The 23,745-nt window shown below is 49.2% G+C and overlaps 1 protein-coding gene across 3 annotated transcripts in view; it reads right to left on the bottom strand.

The window, feature by feature from the left end:
- Nucleotides 1-21,890, bottom strand: part of INSR (insulin receptor) — a 126,537-nt gene extending 104,647 nt beyond the window's left edge. For all 3 annotated transcript variants that reach the window (XR_009219400.1, XM_058537958.1, XM_058537959.1), the window contains exons 1-2: nucleotides 21,407-21,890; nucleotides 3,936-4,487 (exon numbers count right to left, since the gene is read on the bottom strand). Coding sequence is in view for 2 of the 3 variants with exons in the window: in XM_058537958.1 (XP_058393941.1) it covers nucleotides 3,936-4,487; nucleotides 21,407-21,506 (652 nt within the window). In the remaining variant the exon portion in view is untranslated. The remainder of the gene's footprint in view (nucleotides 1-3,935; nucleotides 4,488-21,406) is intronic.
- Between the last annotated feature and the right edge of the window lie 1,855 nt (nucleotides 21,891-23,745).

Here is a 23,745-nt window from a genome sequence, read left to right as displayed (position 1 = left end):
ACCTTAACCACTGAGAATCTTCCTTTGCTCTCTCTGCCAAAAGCATCACTGTATGGGTGACAGGTGGAAGAAGGGACTTTGTAGAGAATGTTGAAACTGGGTCCAGAGGCCAGCCCAACACCTTCATCCCAAATGCTGACTGGACCCCGGAAGCTTCCGGAACCCAGCAATCGTGCAAGAAAAAGACAATGGCTATGGATGCTTGAGGAAGCACTTGAGGGGATTCCAGGGGAATGGAGGAGTTGACAGGTAGTTTTTGCAGGTCTGGATCTGTCTACTAAGACAGCAGAGTATCCTCGAAAGGCTCATTTCAGTCTGTTTTATGTTAAAAAAAAAATCCCATACAATGTTAAATAAGCCTTCTAAAGCCACAGCCACAAGGGAACATAAGCATTTAGAAAGTCGGAGATGCACACACATGTTCATGGTGGCATTATTCACAATAGCTAAAATGTGGAAGCAACCCAAGTGTCCATATATGGATACACAATGTGGTCCATCCATACAACAGAATATTACTCAGCCTTAAAGAGGAAGGAAATTCTGACTCACGCTACAATGTAGATGAACCTTGAGGGCATCAGGCTAAGTGAAAGAAGCCAGTTACAAAAAGACAAATACTGTGTGATCCCACTCATAGGCGGTCTCTAGAGGAGTCCTATCCATAGAGACAGAACGTAGGCGGGAGGGGCCAGGGGCTGGGGGGGAGGGGACGTCAGTGTTTAATGAGGACAGAGTTTCAGTTTGGGAAGATGGAAGTTCTGGAGATGGACGGTGGTGATGGTTGCAAAACAATGTGAATGTGCTTAATGCCACTGAGCTGTGCACTTAAAATGATTAGGATGGTCAATTTTATGTCACTTGTATTTTTCCACCATAAAAGAAATTGAGGAAAAAAGAAAAACCAAAGCTGAGCTGCACTCAACAGACAGAAGCGTCAGTTCAAGGAACAATCGTTTCTGGACATCTGTTACCAGGACAGGACAACGCTTCACCAGACCACTGATTACGAACCAAGAGCAGCTGAAATCGAGGCCAGATGCCAGATGCCAGGAACCCGGAAGCCTGGCAGGTGTCCGTCACAGCCATACACGCGGAGCCGCACCTTCCCACAGTGACGAAACCCCCAGGCTGGAAAAACCAGCCCCGTTCTCAGGAGCAAAAGATTTTTTTTTTAAAACCTGCTGGAAATATCGGGGACATTTCTGCAGATAATACCGTCCTCCACACTTTGACAAAAACGGATACAGAAATAAATCCACAGAGGAACATCTTAAATTGTATCTCAAGACGCGTGAGCCCGGAGCATTTCAAAGAAGCATCTAAATTTGGAGAACTCAGCCCTGGAATAAAAGAGCGTTCACTGTTTTCCCTGGTGCCCCAGCCAGGAGTGGCTCTCCAGTTCCTAAACAGAGGAGACACTCCTCCCAAAAAACACACACACGCTTTATTTGTGTCTCAGACTTGGCACCAACCCCAGCTGTCTTTTATTAGCTGTGTGGCCTTAGGCCAGTTAAGTAACCTCTCTGGTTTCTAAAACAAGGATAACAGAGCTCCCCTGGGAGCTACACGCCCTCATAACGTAGTAGATCCTACACATTCTCTCCTCCTCTCACCATCAGTGAATGACAACTCCATCTGGAAATTCACCCAGATCGTCACTGCCACCCAGCCTAATCACCCCACCCTCACGTCAGAAGTTTCCTTGTTCTTCTACATAATTCCAAACCCACAGGTGGTCTCTCTACTTCCACTAAGACTTTGCCCCAACCTTGACCCTCCGTCTTGGTGTGGTTTGGTTTCTCTCTGTCCCGGGCCTACCAACATGCTCTAGATTTTTCCACAGCATAATAAGCATCATCCCCTCCCCATCCACAAACAATCAGGTTTTCTTTCCCTTCACTGCCCAGCCTCTCCAAAGAGGTGTGGTCTCCACTCTCTCAACTCTCTCACCTCCTGTTTCCTACCATCCAACATCTGCGCCATGGAAGGGCTCCTCCCTGGGGCTCCGACGAAGTCCTCCCCGACAAGTCCGTGGATTCTATTCGGAACTCACCCCGTGTGGCTTCCCAGTAGCTTTGGGCTCAGGTGAGAAGACCCTCCTTTCTCCCTTCCCCTATCTTTTGTGATACAACCCTTAAACCACCCACACACTCTCTCCCACCCCAATCTCATGTTCACTAATTCTCCCCAGGGAATTCCACAACATGTGAAAGAGTCGATGACACAATAAACAAGTCACGAGCGTGTGTGTGGAACTTGCCTTCCTGGATATCAAAACATTATAAAACTCCAGTGATTAGACCAGTCACAGCCCTGGTGCAAAGAGAGACAGACTTGGATACCCAGAAACAGACCCGAAATCAACGACAAAGGGGTAGATTTCTGCGCTAAATGGTGCAAGACTCCAACTAGTTATTTGGAGAAAAATGGATACTCCTTCGAATCGTGCACACAAATAGCTTCCAAATGTCCATGACGAATGTGTTTTTAAAAAACGATAATAATTAGGGGCCAGTCCGGTGGCGTAGTGGTTAAGTGTGCACTCTCCGTTTCGGCGGCCCGGGGTTCGCAGGTTCTGATCCCGGGTGCGCACCAACGCACCGCTTGTCAGGCCATGCTGTGGCGGCGTCCCATATAAAGTGGAGGAAGATGGGCACGGATGTTAGCCCAGGGCCAGTCTTCCTCAGCAAAAAGAGGAGGATTGGCAACGGATGTTAGCTCAGGCAGGGCTAGTCCTCCTCATACACACAAAAAAAATGATAATAATTAAAATTGAAATAGAAAATTTGGAAAGAAATATTCGTTCTATAGCTAGGAAGGGACTTTCTAAGCATAAGTCACATGAGAGGCAAGCAAAAATCCAGCTCGGAACTCCACGAACATTTTAAGTTTCTCTGCAACTGATATTCAGAGCATTTTCACCACTGAACAAAAATGTCAGAGGATGTAATTGGCAGAGAGTTAGCTGCCTTCACCTATGGTAACTGTATACAGATGAATATTTCAAAACCACTAAGGTACTAAAAGATAAACAGACAAAGGATATGAACAGGAAGAGAAAAGCCAAATGATAAACAAACATGTTTTAAAAGGTTCAACCCCGATAGCAATCAAAGAAATACAAATAGAAACAGTGACGACACATCGGCTCCGCCCTCCAGTAAATTCTGAAAGATTTTTCAAACAACACTCGAAGCTGCCAAGGTGCTCCCTCTTGGCCAAAGCTAGGAGGAGAGCCCGTTGGTACAACATTTCCGGAAAGCCATTTGGCAAGGGCATCAAGAACCTTTGACCCAGAAATTTCACTTCTGGAAAAGCAAGACCTAGAGAAACAAATGCTCGAGAAAGCTTTGACCCAAAAATATTTCTCCCTCTCTTTGTGAAAACTGGAAATAATCTAAATGCCCAACCACAGGGAAAGTTAAGTAAATTAAGATGCAACAGAACCACTAGAAGGAAGTACTCCCAATAATTGTGGAAGAAAAAATTACTGTTTTGCTTTTTTCCTTTACACATTCCTTTTTCCAAACATCTACCATGATCAATCTTACTTCTACAATCAGATAAGAAACAAACTTATTTTTCTACAACAAAGTCCATACCCATCCACTCCTACCTGTCTCTCAAGCAAGAGGAACATTCAACTGCCTAGCACAGGAGTTGGCAAAATCTGGCCCACTACTTGGCTTTGTAGATAAAGTTTTATTGAAACACAGCCATGTTCACTCATTTCTGTGCTGCCTGTGGCTGCCTTTCCTGCTACAATGGCCATGCTCAGTTGCAACAGAGATCATATAGCCTGCAAAGACTGAAGTATTTAATACCTGAGGCTTTGCAGGAAAAGTTTTGCCACCTCCTGGTCTAGTGAATGCCTCTAGTGTCTCTCTAAGAAATATGAGAAATGGCTAAGAGCCCTTCACACCCCAGCGTACCTTTCTGGCAGTGGCTGTGAGTCCAGCACCGCTCGACAAACTGCCCGTTGATGACGGTGGCAGGGCAGTTGGTCTTGCCCTTGGCAGTGCCTGGACAAATGTCCCCACACTCCTCATTGTCATCCTTGTTCAGCACGATGTAATTATCTTCCACAGAATCCAGAATGCGCGACCAGTCGATGGTGGCCAGGTAGCAGAGTTCATTGTTCTTCTCGATGCGGACGGAGCCCCGCGTGATGTTCATCAAGCTGTAGAGGCCAAGCTCCTTCAGGTGAACCATCTCGAAGATGACCAGCGCGTAGTTGAAGAAGAGGCGCGAGCCCCGGATAACCGTGAGGTTAGGGAACAGGTCCTTCAGGCTCTCCAGCCCGTAGACCCGGAAAAGCAGCAAGTAATCAGTGATCATGATGAGTTTGGGGAAACTGAGGTCTCGGAAATCCTCAGGCCTCGTTTTAAACATCAACAGTATCTGCAAATGTCCTTCAATGACGGAGCAGTTGGCCAACTCGTGCAGCCTCGTGAGGTTGTTCCGGATATCCATGCCGGGGCACACTAAAGTGAAAACAAGGAGGAAGCAAGGCAGGTGAGCAAACACACCGTGAGTGGGTTACAAGAATTAGTGGCAGGGCCAGCTTCGTGGACGTGCGACCCGAGTCCCACGCTCACTCAGAAGGGGACTTGGCTTAACGCTCTTCCGTAAGTCTTGAAATCCTTAATCATTTTTAAGCAACCGGCCCCACATTTTCATTCTGCACTGGGCTCCACAAATTCTATAGCCAGCCCTGATGAGCGGCTTTCTCTGTAGAGTGTCCGTGCCTAAGTCATTACTTTCGAAAGGCAAAGAAAGTAATTCCTTTGGCAGTACCTGTTAGAAGCTTTAAAATCAGCACATCAAATATGATGCAATGGAGACACTGGGATCACAGGGGATTGAGTAATGCGGCAGGGGCGGGAGAAAGGGGAGCCATCCCCAGCGAGTCAGCGTTGGAGATCCTCAGGAAATGGATTCATGGGGATCAAGGTGCCCACATCAGAAGTGGGGCCAGGAGAGCTGAATGTTTGGTCCATTCTCCCACTTCACTGACTCTCCTTCCCAACCCTCCTTCCTTCCAGGCAGACAGCCAAGGCCTAATTACCTTTTATCTGGGGGTGGCAAGGGCTTCCCAGCAAGTCTGAGCTCCCCGGCACAAACACCCTGCGTGCCCGTTCTCCTGAAGGTGGTCCCTTCCGGGCTCTGACACCCTCCACGGCTCCCTATGACCCTGCACTTCTCTTTCACAGCCTTTGGGGTTCCGCCCCTCCATCCCCTTCACCATGCTAAACAGGCGTGGCCACACCTCTCGTACAACTCTGAGGCTGTGTCCTCCCCTCTCACATGACCTATGAGGAGGAGTGAGTGAAATCATGCAGGCACTCAAACAGAGCCTGGTACACAGTAGGTGCTCAATTAATGTCAACTACAGTAGGTGCTCAATTAATGTCAACTATCTTACTGTTGTTTATTTCTCCCAAAAAATATCACAGCCATCCTCAGGCTCTGTGCCTTCATTTCCCCAGACGGGAGGTGGGCAACCGTTTTCTATAAAGGCTCAGATAGTAAATATTTTCAGCTTTGTGGTCAGATGGTCTCCATGGAGGGGACTCCACTCTGCCCTTGTAGCCGGAAAGCAGCCAGAGGCAACATGTGACTGAGTGTCTGCGGCTGTGTTCCAATAAAGCTTTATTTACAAAAACAGGCGGTGAGGTGAGCTGGAGTTTTGCCCTAGGGGTGTTGCTTGGCAATTCTTGTTCTACGGCAAGACTGTCCAACAGAACTTTCCGCAGTGATGGAAATGTTCTGTACCTGTGCCGTCCACAGTGGGAGCCACCAGCCATTTGTGGCTCTCGAGCACTTGAAATGTGACAAATAAGCCTGAGGGACTGAATGTTTCATTTCACTTGAGTTAATTTCAATGGAAATAGACACACGTGGCTAATGGCTACTGTACCGGACAGGGTAGCCATAGCCCTATTGGCCGTCAAAGCCCTTTATGCCTTAGCTCATTCTTTCTAAATCCAGTCCACCATCCTTCAAGATCCAGTTCGAATGCCGCCTCCTCCAGGAAGCCTCCTCTGATTTCCTTTCCTCCGTATACATATTTGGATCTTTCCCTTCTCCTGTGTCCCTTGCACTCAGTTAACGTTCATCAAAATCAAAATCTTTAGGCAGCTTCTCCTTGTCAAAACACGCACACACCACAGCCCTCAGCACCTGGAATGGAAGGCTCAGTTTGCAACCCCCACTTCTTTTATTCCAAGACACTAAACCTTCCCCCAGCATCTTTGAGGTAAACAGGTTGTTCTAAAGAATAGTAGTGAATCCTCTTAAAAATCCACCCTGAGAATAACTTGCAAAAGAAGCACAAATTAGAGAGAAAACAGCACAGCAAACAAAGCAGCAATGTTCCTGGGTCACATTCCGTACAGATTAGGCTCAATCAGGGGAAAACGCACACACACTCACTGGGAAGCTGGGAGCAGCTTTGAGGGGACCGGGATGCCAGTTCCGTTCCCACACGCTCGTGCCACCCAAGCCCGGTCTGAGGCTTCCGGCCATAGTCACATCCACAGCGTCCACAGACAGAGGTCTCCACAGGTACCACGCCATTGATGCCTCCCAGTAAGCCCCATCCCCACCCTACAGATGAGATAACTGGACCTCCCAGAGGCAATACCCAAGAACCCAAGAACACACGGCCCACCAGTGACAGGCAGGGTTGCCAGATTTGGCAAATAAAAATGCAGGACGCCCAGTTAGATTTGAATTTCAGATAAGCAACCCGTACTTTTTTAGGATAAGTTTGGGACATACTTATCCTTAAAAATTGTTCGTTATTGATATGAAATTCTGATAACTGGATGTCCTATCTTTCATCTGGCAATATAGGGCTTAGATTTGGCCACAGCTCTGTACTTCTCAAGTTTGACCTTAACACTCTATATTTCTCACACACACACACACACACACACACACGAAATTGGTGCAAATGCAATCAACACCTGCCCGCCATCCTCCCCAGGCTGTGGCAGGACCAAAATCAGATACGAAGGTGCGTTCAGAGATTAACCAGCTGTCGGACATTAGGAAAATGCAAATCCAAACCACAATGAGGCACCACTTCACCCCCACTAGGGTGGCTACAATCATAACCACAGACAATAACAAGTGTTGGCGAGGAGTAGAGACATTGGAACCCTGATACATTACTGGTGGAAATGGAAAATGGTGCAGCTGCTGTGGAAAATAGTCTGGCAGGTCCTCAAAAGGTTAAGCAAAGAGTTACCATCTGACCCAGCAATCCTACTCCGAGGTAGATACCCAAGAGTAATGAAAACATACATCCACACGGAAACTTGTATATGAATGCCCATAGCAGCATGATTCATAATAGCCAAAAAGTGGAAACCACCCAAGTGTCCATCAATCGATGAATGGATAGGCAAAATGTGGCACATCCATATGATGGAATATTATTCAGCCATCAGAAGGAATGAAGTATCGATACATGCTACAACATGGATGAATCTTGAAAACATGCTTGGTGAAAGAAGCCAGACACAAAAGACCACATGTGGTATGATTCCACTTACATGAAATGTGCAGAACAGACAAATCCAGAGACAAAAAACAGATTAGTGGGGCCGGCCCGGTGGCGCAAGCGGTTAAGTGCGCGCGATCCGCTGCGGCGGCCTGGGGTTCGCTGGTTCGGATCCCGGGCGTGCACCGACGCACTGCTTGGTAAGCCATGCTGTAGCGGCGTCCCATATAAAGTGGAGGAAGATGGGCACGGATGTCAGCCCAGGGCCGTCTTCCTCAGCAAAAAAAGAGGAGGATTGGCGAATGTTAGCTCAGGGCTGATCTCCTCATAAAAAAAAAAAAAAACAGATTAGTGGTTGCCAGGGGCTGGGGGAGGGGTAATGAGAGTGATGGCTGAAGTACAAGATTTCTTTTGAGGGTGATGAACATGTTCTAAAATTGATTGTAGTGATGGTTGCACAACTCTGTGAATGTCCTAAGAACCAGTGAATTGTAAACTTTAAATGGGCGAATTGTACGGTATTGAATTATATCTCAATAAAGTTGTTATAAAAAATTAACGATGGTAATAGTAGGGGACAATGAAGAATTGCTTTTTTTTTAAATCTCCAATGAATCTAACTCAATTCATTAAAGCCATATGTGTCCCTATAAGTCTAAGACAATAGAACAATACTGTTGGGACAGAAAATACCCAGAGGATGTTAGAAATGGTGCCAAAAATAGATGTAGAGGCTTCTGCTGGCTTTTAGTATCTCTGGGTGGGAACCAAAGGATGCTTCAAGTTCTTAATAAGTGGCACCTGGCTAATAGCCGCTCTACACACAGGTAGGGAAGGACGAGGAGAAGGAGAGGGAGGAGGGGGACCTCGTTGACAGCTAATATTTTCTGAACACCTACTATGTAAAGCACTTGGTCCATTCTCTGGCACTCACGTTCTCTCGCTGAGTTCTAAGTAACGCCTAGAGGAGATGCCAGTTTCATGCCTATTTTGTGATGATCAAATTGCAACTCACACAAGCTGAGTTTTAAGTGGTGGTGCTAGGATACAACCTGGCAGTCAAATGCAATTCTATGCTTTAATGCTAGGTTTCAGTTTTACCATCTGCGTTCTTTCAGATAGATGCCTAATGAAGAATCGAGTGAGTGCACCTTACAAAAAGAAACTTTTCGGCAAATATCCACCCACCAAGGGGTTAGAAGAGATGATAAAAACAAGCTTTTTGACTCAGTCTGGAACAATCAAGGAGGGCTTCCCAGAGGAGGTGACGCCACTACTAAAACCTCCACAAACAGTGCAATAAGAATTATACTGGGGCCGGCCTGGTAGCGTAGTGGTTAAGTTCACGTGCTCTGCTTCAGCAGCCCGGGTTTTGTGGGTTCGTATCCTGGGCGCAGACCTACACACCGCTTATCAAGCCATGCTGTGGCAGCATTCCACACACAAAGTAGAGGAAGACGGTCACAGATGTTAGCCCAGGGCCAATCTTCCTCAGCAAAAAGAGGAGGATTGGCAACAGATGTTAACTCGGGGCTGATCTTCCTCACCAAATAAATAAATAAATAAAAGAATTATTCAGTTCTGCCTACTTTGTTGTAAGGTCAAGGGCGATGACAAACTATAGCTTGTCACTGTGGGTGACCAGGGTTTGTAGGGTCTAGAGCAAGCACTATCTGATATGAGTATAATGTGAGTCACAGATGGCATTTTAAATTTTCTCTAAAAAGATAAAAAGAAACAGAGGAAATGAAATACATTTTATTTAATCCAATGGATCCAAAAATTTCACTTCAACATGGAAGCAATACTAAAAAATTATTAATGAGATACTCTACAGGATTTTTTTGCCACTGTGCCCCCGAAATGCCATGTGTTTTACACTTGAAGCGTGTCTCAATTCAGATGCTAAATTTTCATCAGAAATACTTGGTCTGTATATGCAGATTTCATAACATGAATCATTGGAAATGTAGATTCATATCCCCAAGTTGTTCCAAACAGAATAAAAAGTTTTCCAATAACAGAATCAAGCACTGATTTTTTTTAACATTTAAATGAACCGAAGTTAAATGAAACTTTACATTCACACTTAAATGAATTAAATTAAATTAAAGTAAAAATCAGTTGCACTGGCCACAATTTCAAGAGCCCCATGTGGTCAGTGGCCGCCATATTGGATAGCAAGATATAGAACATTTCCGTCAAAGCAGAACGTTCTATTGGACAATGCTGGTCTAGAATTTCTCCCCCGACCAGAGGAATCTGAGAATATTCCAGAAGGAGAGAAGGCTAGCATGAGAGATGTCTTGGAAAGTGTTTCCTCCCTCCTGGTTTTCTCTCCACTATGAAAGCAGCAAAAGAGGAGTGTGAGGGGCAGGAAAGAGGTATCTAGAAGATTCTGAAACTCCTTTACAATGCTAAGAATTTCATACTTTCTGCTTTCACTCGTGAATGTACTCATTCCTTAGCCTCAGCATTCTTCAAACGCTCCTTGGTGACCTAGTCTGGGGCCACATGTTCCATTCTGCATTCTTTCTAGCCTTAACACCGCGTCTTCCAAAATTCAGGGGTCCAGCGCCACCAGGCCTTGAGTTCGGGTGTCAGGCCACTACCTGTACCAATTTTGGGGCACACTAGCAACCCAACAGATCTGGCTTCCTACTCCAGAGCTGGCACCTGCCAGCTGCGTAACGCTGGGCCACACCCTCAGTCTCTGGGTGCCACGGTTTCCTCACTGAAAATGATGACAATTGCATGATCAAAAGCTATGAAGAATGGATGAGGACTGCGGTCTGGACCCATGTGCCTGTTAGTTCTCCACTCTGAGCTATGTGGGACCAATTCTCAGATTTATTACCTTCAGAAATTAGAAGCTGGGCACACCGAGGTATCAGACACCCTTAAGATTCTGCATCTGCCTGTAAGAGTGGCTCTTAAAATCGACTTCTGCAAAAAAGGAGAAATGGAGGAGCTGCGGCAGGTGCCAGCATCAGGAGACCTGGATGCTAACGCAGGATCTGGAGCCAGCAAGTCAGCCATGTGGAAATCACTCCTTTATTCATTCAACAAATGTGTGCTGAGCATCCCGATGTGCCAGGCATCATGCTGGGCATGGGGACTATCAAGATAGACAAAGTTGAAGCCCTACAGCACCCAGAGATTCCTGTTCTGGAAATCTGCTACAAGTAGGTTCACACATGCAATACGACTCTGATGCTGAGTCATTCAATACAGCACTGTCCATAATGGCCCAAGACCAGAAGCAACATAGCTGTCCATCAAAAGGGGATCAGTTAAATCAATTACGGTTCATCCACGTGATGCAGTGGTTCTCAAAGGGGTGGTCCCTGGACCGGCATTATCAGCATCTCCTGAGAACCTGTTAGACATTCTGATCCTCCTGGATCAGAAACTCTGGGAATGGGGCCCAGGAATCTGCATTTTACCACACCCTCCAGCAGATCTTGATGCAGGCTGAGGTCCAAGAACCAATGATATAATGCAGGGGTCAGCAAACTTCTCCTAGGAAGGGCCAGATAGCAAATATTTTCCATTTTGTGGGTAATACAGTCTCAGTCGCAACTCTATCTTTGTAGCACTAAAACCATGACAACACAGCGTGGTTGTGCTCCAATAAAACTTTATTTAGAGACACTGAAATTTGAATTCCATATAATTTTCATGTGTCATGATATAATAATTGGAATTTTTGTCCAACCATTTAAAAATGTGAACACCATCCTGAGCTCTGGGGCTGTACAAAAGCAGGTACAAAGACTTGGCCCATGGGCCATAGTTTCCTGACATCTGATGCAGTGGAATACTATGCAGCTATGAAAAAGAACAAGAAAGTTCCTAATGGGTGATATGGAAAGATCTCCAGGATATGTTGTCAATAGTAAAGTGTAAGATGATCAGTCTGTGTGATATGCTATTACTTATGTAAAAATGGGGGGCAGGCAATAGATATACATATTAGCTTAAATATGCAAACGCTATTTTCTTGGAGGGTAAACATGCACCAAAAAAAAAAAAGTGCAACACTGGTGGTTTCTGGGGAGAGGAAATGAGTAGGCAGAAGACAAGAAGAGAAAAAGAATTTCACTGCCAGCACCCTTCAGAGCTTTGAATTTTGGATCTGGGACCGGATCACATAATCAAAAGGTCAGAAAAAAATTAAATGGAAATAAAGATGAACAAGAGGTGAGGAAGTGAGGCTGCAGGATATTCTTTCCAGGAGCCTCGTGAAAGGAAGGAGCCAGTGTGGCTGGTGGAGGGGTTTGGCTTGAGGGAGGTGTATGGATGGATGGGAGGTGGGAGGCTGACGCATTTCCCTGAAAATTCTCGATAAAAATGTTGGTGAGAGAAGTAATAGCCCACAGAGAGGAGACCTGAGGAGACTGGGTCTTCAGCCCAGATGAAGGGATGATAGTCGAGCAGAAAGGAGGTTCCTTCTGCCTCCATAGAGGTCAGTCAAGTAGGGACAGGGGCCCTGAGGTGAATGCTTGGGTACTTGAGAACAGAGGGATGCAGGTGAGAACAGTTGACCATCAAAGATGGAGAACGGAGGAAGAAAATAGTGTAATCTGTGGCCCAGAGGTAGAAGAGGTCCATGATGGGACCTTCACCATCCAGACCATAATCTTTCTGGAACCTTGGCACAATGTCATCAATCTTGGAGGGTGTACCAAGCGGATCTTTTGAACAAACCAAGAGCCAGCAAGGAGCTGTGGGAGATGAGAAAGTCAAAGAAAGCCCTGGGAAAGATGTAACCGAAGGTGTCCCCGTGGGGTTCTCTCTCCTCGGGTGAGAAAGGCAGACGCCTGACCCGTGATGTTCACAAGGCAGGGACATTAAAAAGCCGGAAGAGACCCACAAATTCTACAGATCTCGGATCTGCCAGAGGAGATGAGCTCGAAAAAACAGGATTCGAGTGGGTAACCACAAGAAAGCCACACCAGGAAGAAAAGACAGCCGTAGAGGGTGAAACGGACTCCACCGGAAATTGCTGGACACAGAGGGGCAGTAAATACCCTGAGGGGTGGGAGTGCACAAGGCTGGGGCGCAGGCAACAGGCAAAACACTGTATGCATGTCACCAAGACAGACTTTCTAGAAGAGGAAGGAAAGAGAGGCTCAGAGAGGACCGGGTCCTCCTCAAGTTCACAGAGCAAGGATGAGACAGACCTGGGATTTGAACCCAGTGTATTAGTTTGCTCAGGCTGCCATAACACAGAACCACAGACTGTGTGGCTTACGCAATAGGCATTTATTTTCTCCCTATTCTGGAGGCTAGAAGTCCAAGATCAAGGCGTCACAGGGTTGGTTCCTTCTGAGGTGCCTCTCTTTGGCTTGCAGACAGCCGTCTTCTCCCCATGTCCTCACATGGTCTTCCATCTGTGCGTGTCTGTGTCCTAATCTCCTCTTCTTATAAGGACACCAGTCACAGTGGATCAGGGCCCACCCTAATGACCTCATTTTAACTTAATTTTTTAAAGGCCCATCTCCAAAGACAGTCACATTCTGAGGTGCTGGGGGTTAGGACTCCAATACATGAATTTTGCGGGGACATAATTCAGCCTATCACACACAGGTCCCTAGGACACCAGTACCCGTGCCCTTAGCCATCACACACGCATTCTCAAAGTGTGTTCTGTGGACCACCAGCATCAGAATCATGGGAGGGAGGCTAGCTTGAGACCAAATGAATCAATATCTCTGGGATCCAGACCCAAGAATCTGCATTTTAAACCAAGTCCCCAAGGATGTGGAGGGGACTCGAGTAGGACAGACATACCATCTACCCAACCCAGCCCACCTCTCCCGCAGGACCCCTGCCAGCCCCCAGGCTTCAGCCCCACCCATTCCACTAAGCACTTTGCCCCAGGATCAACACCATCAGATGCCTTCTTCGGGGCCATGGATTGTCCCTAGAAGGAACCCCATAAGCATGGTGGACTGGCCCCCAGGAATTTCAAAGAAAGCTGGACCCACATCTGTTTTATCTGCCAGGGTCCCTAGCTGCTGTGTTTCAAAGCTGATCTCAGTTCTTGTCTTAATCAGCTCAGGCGGCCACAACAAAATATCATAGACTGGGTGGTAAACAACAGACATCTATTTCTCACAGTTCTGGAGGCTAGAAGTCCAAGATCAAGGTGCCACATGGTCGGTTTCTCATGAGGGCTCTCTTCCTGGCTTGCAGACGGCTGCCTTCTCCCTGTGCCCTCACATGCTATTTCCTTGGTGCGTGCACGGAGAAAGATCTCTCTCTCTTCTTACAAGGCCACCAATCCTGTTGGATTAGGGCCCTACTCTGATGACCTCATTTAACCTTAATTATCTCCTAAAAGCTCCATCTCCAAATACAGTCACCTTGGGGGCTAGCGTTTCAACATATGAATGGGGTGGAGTGGGGGCGCAATTCAGTCCACAGCAGTTCTTTTCCAGCCAAACTTTCTGCTCCTAACTTCAAGACATCCCATCCCCTCTAGGACCTGCCCACGCTGGGTGAAACTTCGCTTCCTGCTTTCACAAATATGCCATCAGATATGCCTTCCCCGACCCACACTTGGAGCGTGATTTCATTTATCCACGTAGCCAACGATCCACTAGAACACATCTCCAATGGATACAGACACAGGGGACCCAGAAGGATACAGTCAGTCTGTATTGAAAGAGGAGAAGGCACGGATGATGAAGCCAGAGAGGGAAGGAAGGAAGCCTCTGGTCTCATTCCGTGAGGAAAAAGCAGGCATCCACGGGCAAAAGTGGGGAAGAAGTGTGCTTGGGGCACAGGAAGCACATGCAAAAATGCAGAGGCATGAAGAAGAGGGAACCCTAAGGAATTGCAGCCATGAGCTTGGAGAAGTGCGACGGCACACAGCTGCGGCCAGGCTCAGATGCCAGGGGAAGGAAGTTAGCTGGCATCTGCAGAAGGACCAAAGTAGGAAGTAGAAAAACCCATTGGGCAGCAGAGTGGAGACGATACTGAATGGGGCATGCTGGAACCATCCCTATATATGGCATGGCCTGGGAGCTGATTGAGGAGATGGGTACAAGAAAAGGAGCAAGGCCGTAGGGACAGTAGGGAATTAGCATCATCAGGACTTGGTCCCCAGGAAGGTGGAGGAGAGGAGGGAGCAGTGAGGGGCAGTTGCTAGCGAACGTGGAGAGACTGAGATAGGACCAGTTTGGGGTGGCACAGAGAACTGGCTCAGTTTGGGGCATGTTGAGTCTGTGAGGACTTTGAGATTCTCCCAGATGTGGGTCCGGTGGGCTTTGGGAAGATGTGGGTCTGGAGCTTGGGAAGAGGGGTGGATGCTGGTGGAAGTGTGACAACAGGTGATACAGCCGGAGAAGTCAGGGCAACCGAGAGGAGAAATGGATGGAAAGGGGGAGGTTCTGGAGAACCCAACATTTAAGGATGGGGAACTAGAGAGAGGACCAAAAACCCACAGCCACCCTGACACCCACACCTTCTATGAGCCTGTCTGAAAGCTCTGGAACCTCTAGGTTAATTCCCCCAGTCGAGTCCACAGTTTTGTAATCCTCAGGACATTGCACATCAAATCACAGGATCACAAGGGGCTTCCGTGCCATCTGTGGAGCCCCACCTCCTCATGTACACACACAGAGACGCAGAGTGCCACAGAAGACACAGTAACAACAAAAACCAAGCAGAGTCTTGCAGGACGGAAAGACACTTTGTAAAAAGAGAAAAGTAGCATGTGACTTTGATACAATGCAACTGGATGTAATCGGGGAAGGAACATCTCAGAACTCATCCCTTTTCTGATCTTCTGCAGGGAAACAGGATACATCTTTGAAAACAGACTGGCGACAAGAAATCATAGAAAAGCTGTCACAAAACAACTGTAGCCCTACTCTCTTTATCCTTTTGGGTCCAACCATTGTTTCTGCACTGTCGACAAATGCAGTTTTTGGAAAGTACCTGTGTTTTCCACCTTTCCACAAAGGCACAGGAGAGAAGCAAGAGTCTCCTGGTAGCAGGCTGCTATTCCTGAACACACAGCAGAGGCTTCTACGTAAACCGTGATGTGACACCATCACCTTGATGGATTGGAAGAAAACCCCAGATCGGAAATCAAATTTTAATCCCCCCAAGTCTGCCTTGACCTCCAACAGGAACTCATATCCAGTCTGCACTGGGCAGACTGGATACAGAACAGCAAATCATGCTCTGCTGGGAGCAAAATACGCTTCTAAAGTCCCGAAGGCCAGAGGGCAACCCCTGGCCCCTAGGGTCAGCAAAACACGAGAGACCCCTCCTTGAAACACGAGCCAGGGGTTTGGTGCCATCTCATGAACTTTCCAAGAGGTACCCAAGGACTTGAGCACAGATGAAAATAGGACAAACAGGGCGAATGCACTCCAAAGGATTCTACGCGGGCGCTGACAAACCCAAATTCACAACTTTTAAACCACAGTGATAGGAAACTACGGGCAGCTGATTCTCATTGTTTGCAGTAGTTATGTTCTATAAAGTCTCCTCAAACACTGAATTAGCAAATACTGCACCACTGTCCCCAGCGGGAATACAGGGTTAGGTTCCTGCAACGCTCTGGCCACAATACTTTCATCACTTGATCAATACATAAGCCTGTCTTATGTGTGTTTCTGTTTTAGGATACCTTACATCATACATTGTTGATTCATTAACTTGGAAGTCACGATCAGCAGCACTAAGCACTAGCTCGTGGCTGAGCGAAGCTTATCTAACACACTTATTTTCTCCGTAAGGCACCTACCTTACAGTCTTCTTGGCATTATTCTTGTACTAACACCAGAGGGGCACTTCAGCAATGGGCAGAGGCCATTTTAAACAGCAGAAAACATGGCACTCAATATATCGCAAAAAAGGACACTTGTTTTCATCCTTGAGGATTGTGGAATTCACAAGACAGGGGCCTTCACAAGACGGCAAAGCACGGCCGTGTCTGACCTCAGCTGGGAACGTGCTGGTGGGCGATTCGAGTTCTTTGCTGCTCTGCGCATGTCCAGAAAAGACCACAAAAGTGCTTGGAGTGTTGCTTTTGGAGTCACAAATAAATTTTAGCGACTAGGCGAGTTCGCAAATATGGAATCCGTGAATAATGAGGATCGTATGAGTGCTTAAATTAAACACTTCAATTTTAAGAATATTAATCCAATTATAAGATATTTTTTAAAGTCTAGAGGGAAAACTAGGAATGGAGAACAGATCGGTGTTGCCAGGGATTAGGGGTGGGGATGGTCTAATAATTAAGGGGCGTCCAGAGAGAGCTTGGGCAGTGATGGGACTGTTCTGTGTCCTAATTGTGGGGATGGCCACACGACTCTATGCATGGGTTAAAATTCATAAAACTGTGCACCAAAAAATTCGATTTCACTGTATGGTTTAAAAAATAAAATTTTTTTTAAAAGACAAACTGATAGCACAGTCACCTCTCAGGATAGAAATGAAATGGTTTTCGGAATAAATTGTTGCAGGAGAACTTTTGTTTTTCCCTCTCTATATTTTTGTAATTTTTTTTGCAATGAAAATGCATTACTTGTTATTTTAACTTAACAAAACATAAAGACCGATCACAAAACATAAACCGAGCCATCTGTGATGTATTCGTAATAGAAATTAACACAAGGGGATCTTGAGAGAAAATTTCCTAGCAGACACCACTCTCTTTTGGGTTCTAGACAGGACCAACGGCAAGGAATCCTCATTCAACGTCAAGATGTCAATTTAAATAACTAAATCCTAAGATCACACACACAGTTTATGAGGGAACATCACTGTTATTTTCTCACCACTGGAACCCATATATTCAGCACAGCAAATAGTAGAAATTTCTTTAATACGGCTTTCTCTGTAAAGGGGAAAACGCAACATCCCTGGGCATTTCATTTAACTTGATTCATGCATGTTGTACCAGGGACCACGCAAGCTATCAGGCATGTCATCATGATCCTCAAGGAGTTTGCTCTAAATCAGGAGTGGGCCAACTTTCTCTGGAAAGGGCCAAAGTATAAATATTTGGGGGGCCGAGCGATCGCAACTATTTAACTACAATGTTAGAGCAGAAAAGCGGCCACGGATGATGCATAAAGGAAAGAGTGTGGCTGCGTGCCAATAAAACTTTATTTACAAAAATAGGCATGGGTGGGCAGGGTTTGGCCCGCCAGCTGTGGTTTGCTGGCCCCTGTTCTAGATGAAGGCGGTTGACTATGTGTAAATAAAAAAGTGGGCTGAGAGAGGGTCAGAGTAGGGATTGGTCCTCTGGGAAAGACAGAGCTAACATCTTAGCCCAGGAAGGGAACAGAAGAAGGGAAGAGAGAGGACCAGGAGGAAGCCAGGCATGGTGAAAACTTGCCAGGAGACTGTGCCTTCCAGTGGGAGGAAGTGGGCAGTGGCAAACTCAAAGAGGTCAACTAGGGTGAGGCTGCAGAGACGCAGCTGGGAGGTGAGGGATTACCTTCATTAGAGCCATTGGTGAAGTGATGGAGACACAAGCCAGTTGCCATGGGCAGAGCAGTGAGTGAAAGGTGAGAGATCGAGGGTGGTGAGGACCTGCTGGGGGAGGCTTGGCAGGAGAAGGCTGGAGGGGAGTGGTGGGTAATGGGGTTTGGGAGAGTACTGAGTGTTTATAGGCTGAAAAGAGAAAGGCTTCTGGGTGCATGGACATCCCCGAACAGAGAGGAGGGAGCAGAGACCCAGCTGGGTAGGAGTTCTAGACAGGGAAAAAGTTAGCTCCCCGAACGCAGTGGTTCTCAACTGGGGACCGCTAGCAATGTCTGGAGACACTGTTGGTTGTCATGACTTGGAGAGGGGAGGGGCCACTGGCATCTTAGTGGGTAGAGACCAGGGATGCTACTCAACATCCTCCAATGCACAGGATGGCCCCCCACAACCAAGAAGTATCCAACCCCAAATGCCAGGAGCACCGAGCCTGAGAGGTTCTGCTCTAAACCAAATTAAGAATGGAAGTCAACAGCAACTAGAAGGATGTGCAACTATGACATACAACTATCTACTGGGGCTTTGGGGGGAAAAAAAAGGAGGAGGACTGGCAATAGATGTTAGCTCAGAGCCCGTCTTCCTCAGCAAAAAGAGGAGGATTAGCACGGATGTTAGCTCAGGGCTGATCTTCCTCACAAAAAATAAATAAATAAATAAAACTCTTAAAAAAAAAAAAAGAATGGAAGTCAACAATGGAGTGGGGTGAGGTGGAGACCCCAGGGGGCTCAACCCCATGACCTCCATAAGTCAGTGGGGCAGGGATGAACGGCAAGTCTCCAGGAGAGAAGCAGAGGTTAGGAGTAACCCCAGGGAGGTGACTGAGCAGGCAGAAGTTCTGCTCCAAGGGTCCCAGGACACACAAGAGAACACACAAGAGAAACATCTCATGCCATCCTCCAGAAACGAGGGGGATCTGAGAAACGAGGGGGCTCTGGAAGCGAGCATCTCATACCTCAATTATTCAACTCACTGGACCCCCCTAAAACTCTGTGGGTTTTCATTTTAATTAATCCCACACTGCCTTCACTCTCTGGCTTTGCAATCCCCCCACCCCACGCCCAAGTAATCTCAGACCAGAGCCAGCCAATCCAAGGAGAAATGGCGGGGAAAGCCATTGCCCTCTTCAGCAAAGCAACAGAGACGCCACAGGAGAATGAACCAGGGTGGAACATCCCATACAACATCTCCAAGAAAGAGTCCTTCATTCCTGAAAAATCACATTGATCTCCCTCCACCGCCCAGCCCCGCCAAAATGTCGTGTCAGTTGATGTAAGAGATTAATGATCTGTAAACTTTCTCGCCCCTCTCCAAACCTCTGAGGGGCCTCACATCTCATGTATTTGATAGGATTTTGTTAACCATTACCGCAGGGTAGGGATGGGGAGGCTGGGACCCCAATGAACAACCTTTTATTGAGAAGCCAGTGCTCTGCAGCCAGACAAGCTGGGGCTCTAATTCCAGCTCTGTAACCAGGTCAAGTTGCTCGCCTGCAAAAAGAGAGGGCAGACTCTACCTCATAGGGTCATGGTGAGAATTAACTGAGATTATATATGCAAAGCATATGGCACAGCTCCCACTGAGTGTTTCCTTTTATTCTTGTTAGTTAGGTATTATCTGGAGAATAAAGGAGCAGTGGCTTGGTGGACTAGTGAGGACATGAAGGAAAAGAGTTGAATCAAGAAGAAATATTTACCAGATGCCTACTGTGTGCCAGGCACCGTTCTAGGCTCTAGAAATGTCGCAGTGAATGAAATACACATAAGCCTCTGCCCTTGTGGGAACTGTAAATGTGTAACCAAGTGGTAAATCCATCTGTTCACTCCTGGAAGCCCAGGCGTAAATCCACAATTAATTACCAAAGCCACAAGGAACAGAGGAACAGGGAACCACACGTACACACATGCATACACACACACAACCACAAAGCCTGGCGTAGGTCTGACAACTTGTCTTGGATTTTCTTAACAAGAACCTAAACCAATTGCCATCCTTCCTTCATTGAGCGCTCACTGTACACCAGGCATACGGGGGCATCAAGACATTGCGTAATTGGCAGAGGCGCTCAGCAAACCTGGTTTTCAACTCCTGAGCCTGTGTATGCTTTCTCCCACACCTCACTCACCATCAGGGAACTCAAGGAGCCTCTTTTTCCTCCCCAACCCCTTCCTCATCATGACTGATTTCCTTTTATGGAGAAATCTGAAGAAGTAACCCAACAGATATTTTTAAAGCACAGCCTCAGACACCACGGTGAGAATCTCCAGCCATCTTCTCTTAAACGATTCTTCAGTCCTTGTCCCACAACCAGAAAGGCCTGCTGTCAAGCCGCAGAAGCATGCTGGGGTTGGGGTTGGCCTCTGTCTGCTGCCACACAGGGACACGCAGGAGGGAGGCCCTCGGGGTTAGGGCGCATGAGAGGCTCATCCAAGGTTAGAGACCTCCCAAGTCTGACGGCAAAAGACCGCTTCATGACGGGCGGAGCTGGAGGGGGAGGTTAGCAGGGAGCCCCGGCAGCAGTCCAGAGCCTTGGGCGGGCACCACACAGAGAGGTTCCAGCCCTCCCTCTGGCACTGACTTGGGGCAGTAAGTTATGCGTCCTCTCTGAGCCTCAGTTTACTCCTTTATGAAATGGGCGAACAACAGCGTCAACCTTTAGGGGCCACTCTGAGGGTCCAGAGAGATAGGATGGCGCAGCCCGTGACATTCGGTGACACCCACTATAATAATCATGATAAAAACGTCCACTCCTTCTGCTACTATAACTGTGCTGTTCCCAAGGCGCCGGAGTTTGCCTCCGGACATCTGGAAACAGAATCCCAAAGTGTAAACATGGACCTGAAGTCCGGGGTAGCCACGGGCCTCGATCCCAGGAAGGGGATGGAGGGATTCTACAGTTCCCCTCCCCGGGGCAGCGTCACCTAGCAGCAGCGACCCCAAGGGACCCCCAGTCTGTCACCCTCGACTCCGGCTCCTAACCGTGTGCGCCCCGCGCATTTGGCTGTCCGTGGCCGCCCGGACCCAGGGACCCCACTTCTCGGAGGCGACCCAGAGAGGACGTGTATCCCCTCTCCGGAGCGACTTGGGGACGGAGAGAGCCAGGCACGGGTCCGAGGCGCGCTCCGGAGAGGCGCCCGCGGCAGAGCAGGCACTGGCGCAAGGTTGCTCCAGCCCGGGGCCGGCACGCGGGGCGCGGAGCCGTGAGCCCAGGCGGGCAAAGACCAAGGTCAGCGGCTTCCCGCCCCCCGCGGGACCAGAGTGACCGCCCCGGCCACCCACCTCCCCACCCGGGACGGCTCTTGGTCCACAGCTGGGGCTCCATTTTGGCGAGGGATCGCCTCCCCACCGCGCGACTCCCCGCCCACTCCCGGACCCCAGACTCACCCTCTCCGGGGTACAGGTGGCCCGCGGCGCCCAACAGCAGCGCGGCCACGGCCACCAGCAACGGCGCGGCCGCCGCCCCCCGCCCGCCCCCGGCGCCCATGGCTGCGGGAGCGCGGGGTCCCGACGGATCAGAGCGCGCGGCGCCGGCCCGCGAGGGTCATGCTCCGAGGTGGCCGCCCGAGGGGCGCTGGGGGCCGCGCGTCCTTTTCTTCCACGCCCGCGGCCCTCGGGTCGCAGCCCCCGCCCGGGAGGCTCCTTGAATCAGCCCCCGGAGGGGCGCGCGGCCTCGGCCGCTACAAATCCGGCGGCGCGGCTCGGCGGAGGCGGCCCCGACCCCGGGCTACTGAGGCCCGGGTCCCGTCCCGCGATCTCAGGGCCCGGAGCCTCGCGCTGCGCCCGGGCTTCCTGGCTCTCGGCCCCGAGCGCTCTTGGCCACGATCTGCGGACGCGCGGACAAACGGACGCGCAGACAGCCGGACGCGCGGACGGGCGGGCGGGCACCTGGGCAGGCGGGTGGCGGGCGGGCGGCGGGAGCGAAGGCTGCTCGGCCCGTAAACAACGCGGCCGTCAGCTGGGCCCCGTGCGGGCCGCGGCAAAAGGCGGCGCGGATCGGGACTCGGAAGGGACTCGGCGCCCGGGAGAGGCCCAGGAGGGGTGGAGGGAGGACGCGCAGAGGGAGGCGCCGCCCCGCCCCGTCCGCTGGCCTCCCTATTCTGGGCCCCGCGCTGGAGGCCCCTGGCGCGCCCCAGCCGAGGGGGCGCCCCAGATCCCCGCCCGGGCCGAGTGCTCCAGACAGCCCGCGTCTCTGGTCTCAGAGCTTGGGGGCGCCCCAGATGCCGGAGCCAGCCAGACCGATCCCGTCTTTAACATTTTCCTATTTTGTTCCTCGTGGACTGTGGGGTATTCATTTTGCTTTTTAAAAATATTACATTAAAATATTATTTATCTTGGTCACTCGGTTTTTCGGTACTCCCTTAAATGTTGCACTCGCCTCTCCCTCGTCTCAGGCCTATCAGTGAGTCTCGTCCTAGAGCGCGGGCGCCCCAGATGTCCTGCCCCGAGTGCGCCCCCGCCCAGCGCCGGGACCCTGGGGACAGCCACGTGCACGCGCGCCCCGTGCGCTCGGCGTGCTCCGTGGCCGGGGCCCCTCAGCGCGGCGTGGGGTTCCAGTTGGAGAAATGAAACCGGGGAGAATGTGCAGAACCTCCCAAAAATGCAAACTAGACCCTGGATCCCGCGCAGGTGGACACACCCGATTTTGAATCCGCAGACCCAAAGTTCATGTGTGTCTGAATGTCTAGCAGATGTCACTCATGAATAGGGCATGACAATGGTCAACCCACCTTACTGAAGGGGGGGAGGGGCCCTAAGTACAGGAAGCCAGAAAGAGTACAGGAAGCCTTACTGTGTGAGGCCTTGGACGGAGGGACCTCACTCTCTCCGGGGTGGCCTCACCTGTGTAATGGATGTAACAATACCTGCGTGTCAAATCTGGGGAAGCGCACGGGGAAGACAGCCTGGGAAAGCACTCCACACAATTCTAGGCGGAGGGCATTCATTTTCAGGAGCTGGGCCCGCTGTTTCTCCAAGACGCCAAACCTATTCCTGCCTCCAGGCCTTTACCCTGGCGTTCCCCCCTTCCCCTGTCCGTCCAGTGCCGGGCTCCACCTCTCCTCTCCTGCGAGCCTTCCCTGACCAGAGCCAGCCGCTCGTTTCTTTGTTCCCTTCCCCGAGATTCATATTACACCAGCATCTCTACCTGAAATTCTTACTTATTTTTTTTTTTTGTCTCTTCGCCCCTCCCCATGAAAGCAGAAATCTTGCCAGTCTTGTTCACTATTTCACACCCAGTGCCTGACATATCCGTTGCGTAATAAATATTTGTTGAATGGAAGAGTCAACACACAGTAAGTAAGAGGGATTCACAGTGAGCAAAATAAGCACAGTGCGTTTCCTTGTAGACTTCACTGTGGGGGTGGGGGGTCGCGTTAGTTAAACAATCATCCGTGTTATAAGGTGGGGCAGAGGGGATAGGGAAGGATGCTCCGAGGAAGTGATTTGGAGCTGAAATCTGAAGAGGAGGAGGAGGAGCCAGTCAACGGGAGCATCAGTGTTCCACGTAGAGGGAACAGCATGTGCAAAGGCACAGAGGAGGACAGGCAGGTGTTCTCGCAACTGAACCAGTCACTGGAGCTGGAGCACGGAAAGAGAAGAGAGAAGGCTGAACTCAAAGGCAGGACTAGAAGGGGTGCAACCTTGGATATTCCATTAAGCATCCCTCCCACCGCCTCCACCTTTACCCTAAAGGCAATGAAGAGGCACAATTTACATCAAAGGGT

Source organism: Diceros bicornis, unplaced genomic scaffold, assembly GCF_020826845.1.
Source record: "Diceros bicornis minor isolate mBicDic1 unplaced genomic scaffold, mDicBic1.mat.cur scaffold_73_ctg1, whole genome shotgun sequence".
Lineage (NCBI taxonomy): Eukaryota > Metazoa > Chordata > Mammalia > Perissodactyla > Rhinocerotidae > Diceros > Diceros bicornis.
The sequence above is the reverse complement of the archived record's forward strand: the minus strand, read 5'-3'. Positions and strand labels throughout refer to the sequence as shown.